Source organism: Aptenodytes patagonicus, chromosome 2 (genome assembly GCF_965638725.1).
Source record: "Aptenodytes patagonicus chromosome 2, bAptPat1.pri.cur, whole genome shotgun sequence".
In the NCBI taxonomy this organism is placed as follows: domain Eukaryota; kingdom Metazoa; phylum Chordata; class Aves; order Sphenisciformes; family Spheniscidae; genus Aptenodytes; species Aptenodytes patagonicus.
In genome coordinates this window covers 136,175,552-136,192,125 of record NC_134950.1, presented here as the reverse complement: position 1 = coordinate 136,192,125, position 16,574 = coordinate 136,175,552, and the positions used below count along the sequence as shown (strand labels likewise).

The 16,574-nt window shown below is 42.3% G+C and overlaps 1 protein-coding gene across 1 annotated transcript; it reads left to right on the top strand.

The window, feature by feature from the left end:
- The first annotated feature begins 3,630 nt into the window (after nt 1–3,630).
- IL6 (interleukin 6) lies at nt 3,631–7,523 on the top strand. The gene is made up of 4 exons (XM_076332326.1): nt 3,631–3,888; nt 3,985–4,098; nt 4,336–4,482; nt 6,799–7,523. The coding sequence occupies exons 1-4, from the start codon at nt 3,631–3,633 to the stop codon at nt 6,988–6,990; spliced, it is 711 nt and encodes a 236-aa protein (XP_076188441.1). The 3' UTR covers nt 6,991–7,523.
- Nucleotides 7,524–16,574: the final 9,051 nt, after the last annotated feature.

Sequence of the window (16,574 nt, the reverse complement as noted above, 5' to 3'; positions counted from 1 at the left end):
TTTAGTCATTGTCATGATCCCACTTGAATGGTCTACCAACAACTGGCATTTTCTTCCCCACACAAACTAACGCTTTTACAGAAGAACACCACATTTTCAGTTGTATGCCTTCTCTTATTACCAACAGTACAATCTGAAGTCATAATCTCCGAATAGACATTAGTGGTTTGTATTACTACTGTAGAAGAGTGGAGACTATTAGAAAGAAAAAACAGTCAAACCAAACACACAAATAAATCAGAGGGGAACATACTGCAGCCCTAGTAATCCTCTTACTTTATTAAAGGACCTTATTTTTCCATTTAGGAATGCCATTTATATAGCCATTTAGTTGACTCACAGCATTCAGCAAGCAAGGTCTCCTGCTGCTGCCAGTAGCACTGGGTTTTACCTCAGCCCATGGTGGGGCTCCTTGCAGACGCGCCTGATGGCTGACGGAAGAGGGGTGACAAGCTTTGAGCGTGATGGCTCTGCAGTCTTGAATTCTTCAGTGGCAGTAGCATTTCCATGCTGGTGTCACCCATCTCTCCTGAAAACAGCCTCCTGTCTGCAAATCTCCCACGTTATCAGGAGCAAAAGTGGCGTGGGCTTGCTTGCTGGCAGAGCAATCCTAGAAGAACCATTCTGGAACGGGTCTGTGAGTTGCTGTACTGATCCTAGGAAACAGAGTTTGACACATGGGATGATCCTGGATTGGCTCCCTGGCTATAAACTCACCCTTGACCGTAACTGGGAGTAATTTTCACGTGTGGACAGTCAGAGGATTCTTTACAACATTCAGAACTGGCCCCTCTGCTCCCACAGAAATGTACAGTAGTAACGTCCATTGCTTAGACAGGAGAAGAAGTTGGATAAACGCTGAGAATTTCTGAAATCCCACCTTAGGAAGGTTTTGTATGGCAGGATGCAGCCATCTGGTTCATAGTATAAATGACAAGAAAAAAAGAATTAACCTGTACAGTGAAATGAAGAGCAATAAAAGGAGTCAAGAACAGTAAATTGCAGTATTACAAAGATGCTACGCAGGAAATAAATTCATCTGTATCTAGAAATTATACCTTACAGTCTCAGTAATACTACTTATACATTTTAAAGTACCAACAGGCAAATCTCCTGACCTGTAGCTAACTCATGAGCAAGTGCTGTTTGTTCAGAGCTTATTACATTTTGAACAACGTGGCTGCTAATGAATCAGTGTAGCTCAGTGTAGTACAGTGCGGATTAATTAACTCCCTTTAAGCCCCCCCCCCCAACTTTAAACATTATTATAGATAGATCAGCGCAAAGTATTTCTCTTATGTGTAGTCCCAATTTAAAAAAGTGTTTTTTCCATAAGAAACTGTCTAGAGTAATAGCAGAAGTATTTTAATGCTATTGTGTAAATTCGAGTTCCTCCTTCCCTTGAATGCTACGCTTTGTCCTAGATTATCAAACTGAGCTCCTAAGGCATTAATGAGCAACTTCCACTGGAGCATGTAAATATACTTTGCACCTCTGAAAAGTCACATGGACAATCATATAAAAGAGTAAACAAAACCCCACAATGCAAAAGGAGACAATAATAACTGAAGGCTTAGAAGCTTTTAGATGAGGAACAACAGTTGAAAACTGCTTTTATTTCACTCTGAAGATAAACTACACACATCAGCAAGACTGATCCCCGTATAACAGTGATCAGCACAAAAAGGTTCTCTGGAAGTTGCTAAATAAAAGACATTTTCATGGCATAAGGAGAAAAGGACAACTCATAAAATAAGGTTACAAAATTAAAAATTATGGAGCTACAAACAAGATTAACTCACACAATGCCTGCTGAAAATACATTATTAAGGAAGTGTAGTCTTCTACCAAGCTTTGGCAATTTTAGGAATAGTCAGTATGTTCGCTTGGGTTAGGTAAAGGAAAAGTTTGGCTGCCTGCAGTGAACAGCCTATGAGCCGCCTGGCAGTGGAAGGAAATCGCTCTCCTAAACATGTACACGTGCTATCACGAATGGAAAGAGAGGGAGGCAGGAGTTCTCATCCCTGCTGTATCTGCCCCTGATGGTTATCAGGAAGCAAATACCGGGCTTGTCCGGAGCATTGAACTCATCTGGTCTGGCTGTTTTAATCCTTTGGCACCTTGCAATCAAATTGTTTCATTTGATACTAGTCAAACATACCATTAGTGGCATGCTTTCTTCTTATGCCTAACGCCACAGACCTGGTAAGGGAGAGCTAACGTAACAGAAGATTATTGCTATGGCTCCCCTCTGCCACGCTCAGGGAACCGGGCAGAGACAGATTGCTGCTGTTGAAAATCGCTCTCTCACACTTGCCTTTCAGCGCTAGTATCTCTCCACTGGGCAAAATTACTACAGCTGCCTTTCCGCTACTGGCAGAACAGGACATTAAATAAAAAACCAGTGGTACCCTACTTCTTTCCTAAGGCTCTCTATCCAGGCTGTTCTTAGGAAATGAATTAGCAATATCTGTTGGTTTTTTAAAGGGAGAGTCCAAATGAGGACACCCAAGTTCAGTCACTGTATCGTCTCTCCCCCTATCAGCTCTGCCCCATGTTCTGTTCTCCCCACTCCACGCTCTCCTGACAGCACCTCTCAAAGCCAAATCGGGTCTTTCTCTGGTCTTCCTTACATGAGAAAACGGCACTGATTTCATTAAAAAAAAAAGTCAGTTTGGCCAAAATCAGTTCAAGACATTCCGAAAGTTCAGCGTCCGCATGCCTTGCACAGTTTGACTCAGTCCACGCTCCACATGCTTGAGCCAAATGGGCACACTTGCCCTGGGTGAGGAGTCCCTCTGTGAAAGGTTAAAATTCCCGCCACACCTCCCAGGTAGGCAGAAGGAGATAAGGCGGCAGATAACAGGGAACTGCACGGCATTTCCTGCAGCCACCCTCCTGTTGGAGCTGTGGGAGCTGGCTCTGGTCCATCCCCTGTGCATTTAAAGCGTATGACCGTGATGTATTTCACCCCAACCATACGTAGTTCAAACAGAGAGAGGCAACTGACGACTTATACATACCCAGCATCTAACACGGGCATTTAGTTTCACATATATAAATAATGAAAATAGCTAAAATATAGAAATAAAGATACATAACACGAAAGCTATAAAACATTAAAACACATTAAAATGTTAAAGTATATGAAAATATATTAAATGTATAAAGTATGTATGTCCACAGGTAGGTATGTAATGCATGATTTCCGAGACCGCCTGTGCGGCTGGAGCCGGCAGGCTCAGAGGCTGCCGGCAGCGGGATCGGGCGGCCCCGGCCCCGGCCCCGCGGGGCCAGGTGAGCCGGCGGCGGCGGCGGCGGGGGTAGCCCGGCCCTCAAGGAGTTACGGTGCAGGAGCACGATGACTTCATACTCCCGCCGGCCGCTCTCGGCTGGCCCCCCCCCGGCCCCGTTTCACAATCCCGCCGCGCTCGGACAGGGCGAGCGCTGTGTCAAGCCCAGCGCGCTCCGCCGCGCACACACCCCCGTGTTCTCATGCCGGATTTTCCCGGGCCATGAATAATCTCGAAGCCCCCTCGATAAATACACGTTCAGGGATGCCCGGAGCTCATTCAACCCGCCAGCCTCGCCGACGAGAAGGGGCCGGGGCCGCAGCCGAAGAGCCGCACCATGAAGTTTCCCCAGGGCTGCGACCGTGACCGCGCCGGCCGCCGCCGCCGGCCGCCCGCCCTCCGGGCCGCCGCCGCCCTGCCGCCGCCGCTGCTGCTCCTCCTGCTGCTGCCGCGGGCCGCCGCCGCCCCGCTGCCGGCCGCCGACTCCTCGGGGGAGGCCGAGCTGGAGGAGGCGGCGGTGCAGCGGGCGGCGCTGCCCGACTGCGTGCGGCTGGCCCGGCTGCTGCACGCCCGAGCGGCCCAGCTGCAGGAGGAGGTGGGTACGGGGCGGCCCGGGGGCTCGCACGCACCCGGCCCGGGGAGGGCTGCCTCCGGCCAAGGTGCGACCAAACCTCTCGGTGTCTCTCCCCAGATGTGCGAGAAGTTTACCGTCTGCGAGAACAGCATGGAAATGCTCGTCCAGAACAACCTCAACCTCCCCAAGGTGACGGAGGAAGATGGGTGTCTGCTCGCCGGCTTCGATGAGGCAAGGAACCGCTCTCCTTTCTCGTCTAATCCTATATACCTGGGGCAATAAGCCCCAGCGGTACTTTTTTGCCTGCTCCAAAAAACTGCAGAAGTTGACCTAAAGATTGGTGCTGGCTCCAGCACAGATCTCTGCGCTCTGTATAAGCATCATCCGCTTACCTGCGCTGTATGCGCAATACTGCGATCAAGGCACTGCTGAGCTGTAAGTGATTTTCTCACCTTTCTCTCATTTCAGGATAAATGCTTGAGAAAACTCTCCAGTGGGCTTTATACGTTTCGGACATACCTTCAATATGTACAAGAAACTTTTACCAGTGAAAAGCAAAATGTTGAATCGCTGTGCTATAGTACAGAGCACCTGGCACGTACCATAAGACAGATGGTGAGTTGGTTTTAAATTCACTCCGGTAATTGTTATGGCTTAGCACTGTTGTGTAGTCAGAGAAATAGGATGCTATGTGAAGTTGAACATTTCTCACTTTCGTTTCTTCTCAGCGGAAACAGGTGATGGTTCCTTATGCTCAGATACTTACCCTTAAGTAAGGGTAGACTTGCAGGTTTTACAAGCTTTTGTTTTCTTTTCTTAAAGAAACAACTCTTCTTCCTACTTTCTATTGTTATTTCTAATTTCCAAACCAACAATTAAATGCATCATATTGTTTTAAGAACAAATATACTAACGCTGCCTGGCTGATAGAAATAAGGTTTCTCAGGGAGCTTGTTCCCAATTGTGGAACTGCAGTTCAGTCCAAGCCTTCTAATGTTGCAATCCCCTGAGAAGTAGATATAAGTAACTTTTTTTAAAACCCACATAAATAAAAGCAAATACATTTTTACAACATTATTAATCTTTAAAACTCTCCAAAACAAACTCTTAAGCCAAGCTGCATGGTATATTGTAGCTTAAAAATCAAGGAAGACAGTTAAATTCAGAACATAAGTTAATAACTTGACTAAATAAAAGGTGCTGCCTATTGAAAAGCACACATTTTGCTTGTAATCATGATGAAAAAAAACCTTCCTTCTACAAACACCCGATTTGCTTTTGGTTTGGTAAACTAAATACTATTCATTTCTGGCAATTTCTGACAGTTGTTTTCTATGTTTTGGAGAGCTTTGAGAGATCACACTTCAAAAATTCACTTCATTCCTGCAGTTCTTAATCACATTAATAACCCTTAACATGAATACTTAGTCATCAGGGAAACTATTTGCCTGAGTAAGAACCAACCAGGTGAGTAAGGACCGCAGAACTAAGAACTGCAGAAATCTCAGGGCATTATTTGCTTCACGGCGGTTTTTGGCACCTGAAAAGCCCATTGTGTGTTTGCCATACCTTTCCTAACACATTTATTTATGTCCATCATTCTTTAAGTGAAAGGGAGCTGAACTGCTTTTTTCACACTGTACTAGCCAAGAAGAATAGTCCCGTCGTAAGACAGCAACTTACTACTGGCTTCCAACTTGATACATTACTTTGTAGAGAGTTCATTTCGTAACTGGGGGAGCCTAGCCTTTTTGGAAAATCAGGAAGATCGAGGTAGTTGGGACAGGCAGAATTAAACACAGTGATCAAAAGCAAAACCTGTACTTGTAGAAACTGCAGTTTTTGAGAAAGGGAGGAGGCTTGATGTCCAGATTGGAAATTTTTCTTTACGGGAGAAGTCTATCTGCTATTTAAGGCAAGGAGAGCAAGGACAGAATCTGTTACTTGTGGTCAGGTAGATCCATCAGCACGATAGCTATCTGGATGTCCAGACACAACCCTTTGCAGGGTGCAACAAGGAGTTGGATATACTGGTGTGTGATCAGAATCCACTGTTAAGTAGTCTGGACAGAAAGAATATTCATCTCTTACTGAATTTCACAAAAAAAATATTCCAGAAGGAGGTGCATGTGCTTTTGTCACTTGTTAAAGTTTAGGAGAGGTCCTAAACTCGGGATGAAGCAGATACTTCGCTGTTAGACTACTAGACCCCAAATCATCCAAAGCAGCTCCATGCTTTGGGTGAGCAACTCCCATTTTCAGAAGTCACCTACGCACTCCACGGGACAAGTTCTTAAAAGGCATTTGGGTACCGGTGCCCAGCGCTGTCAGTCAGCATTAGGTACATAGCTCCTTTTACTCATCTCGCTGTTAGGATCCCACACATCAGTGAAAGTTGGTGACAGTCTCCCACATGCCTAAATGCCTGGAAAGTAAGAATTAAGCAGCTAAACAAGTTTGACATCTTTGGAAACTGTTAATCTATTATGAAATGTGAGAGTACTCCAATGTCACCCAATTAACTTATGACTCGGGACGCAGCAGCCAGTACAGGTTAGGACGAATCATGTTCAGCACCTTCCCAACTAACCACGCGGTCAGCAGATAGCAGGAGAGGTGTATCGATCTGTTCAGTGCAGCGTGTTGGACCACGACGCCAGACGTTGCATTCAAACCAGAAAAAGTGGTATAGATCAGACGAGACGCTTTGATTCTTCTGCAGTAATCGTAGCAGGCATCAGGGCACCTCAAACCCCACTGCAGAAGCGGGGCTGTAGGGAAGCACAGGTCCCAGGGAAGTCTGTCGGCAGCAGTACAGAAACGTTGGATACACAGCTGGTCAGGAATGTATTCTACATGTAAACCGATGCTCTCCAACAAGCTCAATTACAATGTTTTAGCCGGGGCACCTCAATATTGTCTTTTTCACAGGTGATAAACCCCGATGAAGTGATCATCCCAGACTCAGCTACCCAGGAATCCCTCCGCGCAAAGCTGAAGTCCGATAAGACCTGGATAGAGAAAATCACCACCCACCTCATCCTCCGAGACTTTACTTCATTTATGGAGAAAACCGTGAGGGCCGTTCGCTATTTGAAAAATACCAGGAGTTTCAGTGCCTGAATGTTTTAATTCAGGCACAATCCTTTGTTACAGATCTGTCATGTGGCAGATGACAGTGTTGTTCTGTTTTAAGAACCAGAAATAGTAACAATGGTTTGCATTTATATACATTCTCATTTCCTTCTAGGAACCTATTTATTGTATTTAAAATATTTATTCATTTCTAATGTTTCCTATTTATATTTTCAATATTTAGAAATAATTTAAACAAAGGACCTATTTTATTTCATTTCTAATGGTACTATTCAGACTATCAACTTATTTAATATGTATTCAACAACAAAAATATTTTCAGAAGGCAGAAAAACTGTTGCATAACTTACACTTTTAAAATATTTGAGATGTTATTTATGTCTTATTTATATTTTTAGAACAAATAAAAGCTGATTTTAAAAAAAAACTGGTTAACCTGTTTGAACTTTAAATAAGACTAAGGAACTCTACTGTATCTGATTTTTAATACCGACAATTATCAAAATAACCACTTTCAAGAATTTATCTGTATAATTAGGTCAGTTATCTACATAGCGCATACATACACAGACAGCTTGAGCAACATATAATTCTTAAAATGGGATATAAAGGAACCAGACGCACTGAACATGGCCCTTCAGAATGAACACAATAAAGCATCATTGCTCTTGAGAAACAAATGAACGAGTCCCCTATATTTAATAAACAACACCCCATTGTAATGTAATTGGTTTTGAGCAGATGCTTACAAGTCAAGCAATCTCTTTTATAGAGATTACCATAAAGTGGTAAGATAACAAATTAACAGGTTTGACATGAATACTGTCATCTGATTAGACTTATTGCTGTCATCCAAGGGAATTTTCCAAGTCTGATTAAACATCTCTCCCGCCTCCCCCAAGAAGCAGGGGGAAAAAAAAAAAAAATCTTAGGCTCTTTCCTTAGGTGATATAAATCAACATATTGCTGCTGAGATGTCAATGACTGTTGACGATCTAATGCATGTCTTTTTTCAAGTTATATTCCATGCTAGTGGGATTCCAAGCCACATAACATGAATGCAAATTCTTGAATACTGTAGAGAGAAAAAAAAAAAAAAAAACACCGAACCTTAGCCTGAGTACCAAACCGCTGAAACCATCTTACCATCTGCTTCATTGTGGCTGTGCAGGTACCCGCTATACCCAAACTCAGAGGAATTCACAGCACACACAAGGGATGCAAGCGGCAGGAGGCCCCTCGAGCTTTGTCCCTACAAGTGGTGGAACATTAATTACCCTCTCTCTTTTGCGCGGCAGGGTGGTGGAGATGAAAGGCAAGCCCTGGAATGTGGATAAGGATGTCAGTAAATTCTCCTCTTCCTCTGAGCGATCTGATCATCCACACACGCATTCCACCGCTGGGGATGCCAAAACAGTGACCAGTCCACCCAGAGCCCGCGTCTCAGAGGCTCAAAACAAAACAAACCACGGCTTTGCCCAATATGGTAAAACCAACGTCTCAAGTTGCGCGACATCTCAAGAAGGAATGAGGAGACCTCAGGGTGGTCACTGTCAAGATGTCTGTGGTGAATGGGGTTTTCCTCGCAAGACATAAGATCCTGCTTTAGCTGTCCTGGCACGTGCTCTAGGAGACATAGGAAAGCCTGGTCTGACTTTTCAACAGCTTACCTTCACAGAGATTTTCTTAGTGACCATTTGGTTAGAGACCATTCTGGCCCTTATTACGTCCATAATAGCTATGAGACCCAAATATGGATCCCATGTTGGACCTTTTCAGGACTTTATTATTACTATGTGAGAACAGAGGGGGAAAAAAAAAGAAGGAAAGACAGACAGACCAAAAAGAAAGGCATCTCCTGGTCTCACCTCTCCCAGTAGTGGGTGGTTGCCCAAGATCATCATTAGTTACTATGTACACTGCAGCTAGACAAACTCACGCTGATTTCCTCCTTGAATTCCAGCAGGCATCTAAAATACAGGGTACTGAAATCTCGCGCAATTGATAGACAAGCGTCCACACTTCCCACCGGCACCCTTCAGCTGGTGGCCACCCCAGGTTGTCCGCCACTCTGGTAAAGATGTAAATGCTACTACATTTTAGGATGCAGAAGATCAGCAAAGATCACCGCTTGCTGGGAGGGGAGGTCAACTTCAAGTCCTTCCTGGGGTGACGGGTATCGCTGAGCTGCCGCTGAGCTGCCAGTATTTTACCTGTGGCTCCTCCACAGCCACCCGCAGTTCTCAGGGTACTTCAGTGCAGCAGCTGCCTTGCTAGCCATCGCTTTGCTGTCACTGTGCCAACTTCAGGGACTGTCCCCAGGATAAGCACCACTTGCTGAAATCTACCCACACTGGCATCTGTGGCAAGTGAAGACTCGCAGTGGGGAATTCATATGGAAGTTAGACGAGAACTAAACACTGTTGAGCATGTTATGGAGCCTCTCAAATTAACCAACTTATCGTCCTTTTTCCAGTTTGCTGTGTAGCAAGTATTTTACAACAATCCATAAACACACATGGACAGTTATTTTAGCTGGCAGACCAGCACAAACACATAAAAAAACAGAATAGTAAAAATGAGCATTCCTAATTCTTATAAATCAATCCTCAAAAATAACTGTGCTACTTTTAGCAACAGTGAAATACCTCAACGCTCCTATTGAAGAGAGCTCCTCCTGACAGCTAACTCACTGAGCAAGGCAAAAAAAAAAAAAACAAAACCAAAAAGACCTGCTAATAATTGCCTGTAAAAACTAGGAAACTACCCAGCAAAGAAGCATTTTGGCTGTTGCTGTACAGGACCAGCCTCTCCCCGCAGGTCCCAGCTAGCCTTTCCCCATGTTCGCATTGCATCCCTACTTGTTAACCTCACACAGAGATTTCAGAATGCTCAACAGATTACTAACTCCCTTTATCCTGAATTTGCTTTCCCAATGCAGGAAGAGGGTAAAGCTGTGTTAAAAAGCATGCATACACTCTACAGTATGCAAGAAAAAGCCCACAGCATTAAGAGACAGTATCAAAGAGGAGAAACAAAATATTTCTCAGTGCTGTGGACATGACACTAAAATGCTGGACAAGAGAGAGAAAAAAAAATTAAAAGACAGAATGCAACCTAATACTAATCTGTAATGCAGAATTACTTAATTTTTTTTGCAATGACAGTCTCTGAAGTATCATTTTTCTATTTTTAACCACACTTGTTCATCAGATGTATAAGAAACTTTAAAAAAAAAAAAGGAAAACACTTCAGCCTGATCCACTTCCCAGGTTGCAGTACCATCCCCTGCCCAGTAAGCCTATGTACTGATGTAAACGCTAAGTTTTGGCAGAAAGAACAACAGCTACTTGAAAGAGACTGTCTCTATCTCTAGTACCTTCACAGATCTTATTAATGGCTGATGGCAAGTGAGGTTAGCAAGACAGAGCTGATGCTACAAGAGATGGAAGAGTTACGCCACCAGTGAAGCGAGGGGAGCAGGATCACTTTTCAGCAGTAATGAGCCATTAGGTTGGCTTAGCTCAATGGGAAACTTCCGCCCAAGTTTGCCACTGTTATTTGTGACTAATAATCTTTTCCGCATTCAATTTAAAAGATAAAATGGCAGAAAGGCAAGTATACAACAGCATACACCAAAGTCAGACGCTAATGGTCAAGAAGTGCTGCCAAATATATATATATATATATTGCTACAAACCTTGTGATATTGGGTGGGAAGCTTTCTGTAAACCCTTGCTTCTCGAGTCGAATGATTAGATAATAATTTCTGACCTCTCTCAGTGAATTTCTTTCTTCTTCCTGATAAGAGGAAAAACAAAACCTACTCCCTCACCCCCAGAAAACGCAACCTCTGCAGGCTCCAACACTGAAACACCATTTCCTCCCTGAACCCTTAACAAAATCAACTAATTTCTGTAATCTAAACATATTTAACCAAATCTCGAAATACTTTCAAGACTGTCTTTGGCGGTCTCATCAGGTAGCACACTACAGAAATTTTACAGTCTGAATTTCTATTCAGTGATCAGAATCTAAGAAGATTCAACCTTTCACAAGAAAATCTATTTTAAAAAAATCAAACATTAATCTTCAAATTCAGAAAACGGATTTGATTTGCCCTACCATTTTTTTTTCTACCAGACAGTGCTTACCTAACACAGTATTTTCAAGATTTTATTCAGTTTCAGCTGTACTGAGTGCAAAATTCTGACTGGTTTCAGTAACAGCAAATGTATTTATGACTAGTTTTTTCTTTATCCCTTTGAACTTACATATTAATAGATACAGTTCTACATTCTGTACCATACAAATAGGGACAATATGATGTATAAGCAAATTATATTAACAGTTTTATTACATGAGAGAATCACTTAAAGCTGTTACACACACATACACAAAAGCAAAATCACCTAGGGAAAGCTCAAAGTCCCATCCTCAGCTCAAAAGAGAAAAACTACCTACCACACCGTCACTACTGCACAGCAGTAGTCTGTGCCTCCTCTTCCACTTCTACTAACAATTTGGGAAGAGATGTAAAGGGAAAAGGGATTATAAATTGACTATGCCTGTGGATCCCACATTAGCACACGTTAACAAACATGATGAAGTTCAAAGATGTCCCTCAAATTGTGACACCTATACCCCTCCTAATCATACAGCACAGTGACCTGGGACAGGGCTATAAAAGAAAATGGAGTTTGTTGTAAGAGAGACCATCTGGGATGAAGGCAGATGTATAGGCAATCTTCTAGCCTGGCTGGAAAGGGACTGCTTTCAGGTTGCACTATCATGAATTGCACCAATTGGGGGTGGGGGGGTGGTGTCTCTGTGAGAATAAAGTGGATCCCGAGAAACAGAATTGGAACATAACTGGAAATCCGGGCTTATCTCACTTCCCAGGCTAATAACTACTCCCTGCTTTCCAGTTGCTCAAACTTCTTATTTTTGATAGAAACTTGTAATTGATTTCTTAATCAGAAGAAAGTATGAGAGCAAATATCCTTTTCCACTTGGCAGATAAGCATCCCCTCTGCCTTACCCATCCCCTAATCCTGAATTAACATAAGCATAACCAAGAAACAATGCATGTAACCCACAAGCTTAACCAAGAAACAGCTATTGCATTGCACACCATCATGGAAAAGTATTTAGAAATTGCAATTAAGTAGTCACTTGTTAAAATTAAATTAGTCATATGACATTTAACCAGGATGTGGTCTCTGCTCCTGTGGTGAGAACAGATGTAATGAGCTTTTATTTCCAAATATATCATCAGTATCATCATAGCTTAAATTCCAAGTCTGTAACAAGGTATTTCCAAAAATATCCAGGGTATATAGTCTGTTTTAGCAATTTTTCCTGATAACAACCAATGTGTTGGATCCCTGCTTCACTTACAATGCAATAAAAATACATCTTAAGAAGCACTTTGTCATCTACAGCTGTTTTGTAAGATGGCTGTACAAAGAAGCGAAGGACAGGCTTTATACATTACCAACACATGGGCCTGTTGTGACAAAATTGTGAACATCGCTTCGGTTTGCAGAGTTTTCATGTTTGAAAGCTATAGGTTTAAGTTAATGTGAGTTTTTCTGATTAATTAATTCAAGAAAAAAGCATGTATCCCCTGTTTTATAACTGTGATGAGATACAGTACGGTGACTTTATACCAGCCGTGTCTACACCAGGAATTTGTAGCAGAATTAAATACTTGTTCCAAAGTTCCTATCAGCTTCATTTTTACCTCACAATTGGCCAGTCCTTGAAGTGTTTTTGGAGCAAAAAGGTAGGTTCCTTTGTAGATTAACTTAAGAACAAATTTATACTGAAAGCCAGATATCTTTTTTTATTCTCACGTTTAGTGACTACACTGAACGGCACAATTTTTCACATTCTACTTCCAGGAGATCCCCAGCCCACACATCAAGACCAATAAACCCACCGAACTCACAAGACTCCCTCAGCATCACACACCATGTATCACAGGGCTCTACAGCTCCTTCTCTCATGTCCGCGCCTGTCTTTTTCTCACTTCTTACTTGATTTTCACCTTTAAAAACCTTGTCCGCTTTTCCTACTCCTTATCCTTCTTCTGACTGACCTCCTTGTCTTTATTCTTTTCAGGACCCTAACTTTCTCCCTTCCTTCCTCTCTCTCTTTAGGCCAATGTCTTTGTCCCCTTTGCATTGTTTGCTATGCCCACACCCAAGGGCAGCCCCTCAGAGCCAAACTTGCAGGAAATGCTTTGCTAAAGGGGCTATCACAACCGAGGGCTGAAAAGTTGCTGCCCACCATGATTACCCAACGGTACCAGATCGTAACTGATCTTCTGACTCCAGCTGGATACAGTGACAGGCGAAGCAATTTTAAGAAAACATAGAAATGATAGAAAATACAGAAATTATTCCTGAATGGTAAAACCATCACCAGCTGTTGTGGTCAGTGTGCCAGTGAAGAAGACATTCGGAAGACAGGATGCCATATCGCTCCTTGCCCATCATAACCTCCTGACACTTGGCTAGTATTCCACACGCAGTCTGGCTGGAGGAGGAGAAACAGCCCATTTCTTCAGTCCTGGGTTAAGGACAATCCCTTGTTCACAGACATCCTCCTTGGATACCAAACAAAAGCCATTGCTGCCATTGTCACTCTCACAGGAGGAAGCCAAGAGGCCAACCAGCACCTTCTGACAAGGAGAAACGCTGTCTTCCTGATGTGAAAGGACCATGGGCATGGGGCTGCAGGTCACTTGAGACAGAGAACGGGGCATTCTTCTTGCATTAAAATCCTCAAGATGCCTTCATTTTTGGCAAGCAGCAGTGGAGCTTGCCCGTGGTGACTTTTGATCTTCCTAAGACTGGTCCAGGTGGAAACATTCCCCTCAGCCCCTTGTGCAATTGTTTGTCACCAGGTACAACAGGCTCCAGCGACGGCCTCCCACCTGGGGTATCTCCCTGACACTAAGGCAACCACAAGCACAGTCCATCTCCAGTTGGCAGGCACAAGGCACACAGCCAAACAATTCCTATCTCCAGGTTAGATCAGCTGTATACCTTGAAGTTAGTACAATCTTCACAGCACACAGGAAGGCATCAATGATTTTATTTCACACCTCTCAGACTGTAGCCTTGAGCTCAGCTATAGTTCCAGTAAACTACACTCATCGATTTTATTCCAACACTAAGTTCATACGTGGTCTCACAGGACTGCATCGCAAACCCCACTACAAGAAAGAATCCATACTTGCCTGCGGAAGCCACCAATTCACTTGACAGAGACCAACACAGTCAAGCAGGGGAGCTCATGTTTGTTCTTTTTTAAGTGTCGCCCATCCGACAGTAAAATAAAACTTTCTCAGGTTTTACTGGGAGAAAGATAGAAAAGCAAAAATTAGAGATTAAAACACCTGAACAAGTAACACCTAACTTCAAGTCCCTAGCCCACAGCCTTGACAAACATGAGAGTCCCTCCACTTTACTCCAGAGACCTGCCCTCTTCTCCCTAGCACCACCAAAAAAAAAAAAGTCTTGATAAAACTAGCATCTTTGCTGAAGTTATTTTAGGGAATTAAGATCCTTCATAGGAATCTGTTTAATGTCTAACTTCATGGAACACTGATCTGCTCTTATAAGCACATCTGAATTTTGTGAAAATAACAATAACTGCAAAGTAATTTCAAGACATTGCTACCAAAGACTCCTTCATTTTTAAACTTGAAAAAAAAATTTCTCCGATTCTGTTTTTTGCTACCTTACAATCAATTACCAAGACTTACGATCAAAGCTTATTCTGGTTTTTTTCAGGGGGGAAAAAAAAAAGGAGTGTTTATTCAAGGAGTTTCACTCACCTTTTAGTTACAGAGAGCGCTATACTGAATGAAACACTGGTTGTACAAATGAAAAATGTTGGCATTTATTTTAACTTGACTTGAATGTACTATGAAAGACTTTTTTTTTTCCCCTCAATTTGAAAACCCAAAGGTTCTATGCTAATGACTTTCCTGAACCATACTTTTTTTTTTTTTAAGAGAACAATAATTTCACTTATTTCCACAATAGCAGTGAATTACCAAAAATTTGCTATCCAGTGTGCTTAAAGTGAAATTTTAAAAGCCAGAATTGCATAAGCAGTATTTATCCAGTAATTCCAAGTCTCAAAAAACCTCAACTACTTTTAAGGGAAATTTTCAGCATGGTAAGGTCACAGAATCTGGCCTGTGCTTGATACATCCATGCTTATGTAAAACTTTTAACGCAAGAGACAAGAACACTTCCTTATTTCTCTACCTCTTGCCAAATACTATTATTCTTGGAAAGCAGCGAGAGCAACCATGCGGCGGTTAAGACTCACAAACCACGTCCCCAAACATCTAACACGCAACAGGAAATCCACTTCTGCAGGTGTTTGGGTGCATCCACCCGCTGCTGCATTTTGGGTATTGTATACCCTTGTGAAATGCAAAATCTGAAGTTGAGAAATCTGAGTTACTTTACACTGAATACTGTATCTCTTAGTATTTAATATCTCGGGTCATTCCACTAGATTCAACAGAAGAAAAGTGTTCCTGATCATGATTAAAGCCACTATTAAGTACCAACAGATTATTTCATTACTATTGTAATTAGGATCATTCAAGAAAAAGGATCAGAATTTGAACTCCTTTCATAATTTAAGACATATGAGCGCTTACATTAATCTCAAGTTACCATTAGAAAAAAGGCACTAGAAAAGCTGCACTAGCAACAGGATATAGGGTCACAAGAAAAGCGTTCTGTGTTCAGACCTTGCACTCTTCCCCTGTCAGCAGTCTATTGTCATTAGCTATTCCACTATTTCATGACATTTGATTTAATTACTGTGATTAATGGAATTTTAAGGAACATGCTGGTTTGCATTAGCTCTCATAAATGTTTCCCACTTTTTTTTTTTCTTCCCAATTCTTGTCTTTTAATTTAATTTTTTCCTCTTGGCTCATTTCTCATTTTCTTTCCAATCACGTCTGCCCTTAAACACAGCAACATCCTACCATGAATCTTCATAGCAGATGAGAAACTGAGGAATCTCCTATACCTTAAACGTTTCATTAACGTAAAAACTGTTGAAAATCTACGGGGTTAAAAAAAAAGCCAATCTGAAATCTAGAATACTTTTGTTGCAATGATAATTTGGAGCCAATAAACTTTTTTTTTTTAAAAAAATCACTGCATAGATACAAACTAGCCTGTACAGTTCTAGAGGGGAGAGAGTAATCTACCCAATGCAGCTTCTGTTCAACAGAAACCAAGCAGGTGCCATTTCAGTGCTTGAATTTCAGCGTTAAAAGGGAGAAAACCAACTGAAGCCAAACCCACAATATTCCAAAGAGCAAGACTCTGGAGTAAAAATAAAGCAAATACCTTGTTTAGTGTACTTGTTTTCTTCCTTCAGTTATACATTAATAACTTCCTCTTACAATAAGAGCACTATATACGCATACACACACACAGCACTTTTGCCATGTCCTCCCATCCCATCCCAAATTACGGAAAATGTACACAGTGTTTAAAGGTAAATTTGGCAGAAATCTTACTATCTGACTATGCTAGGAAAAAATCGTATACAACTCAATC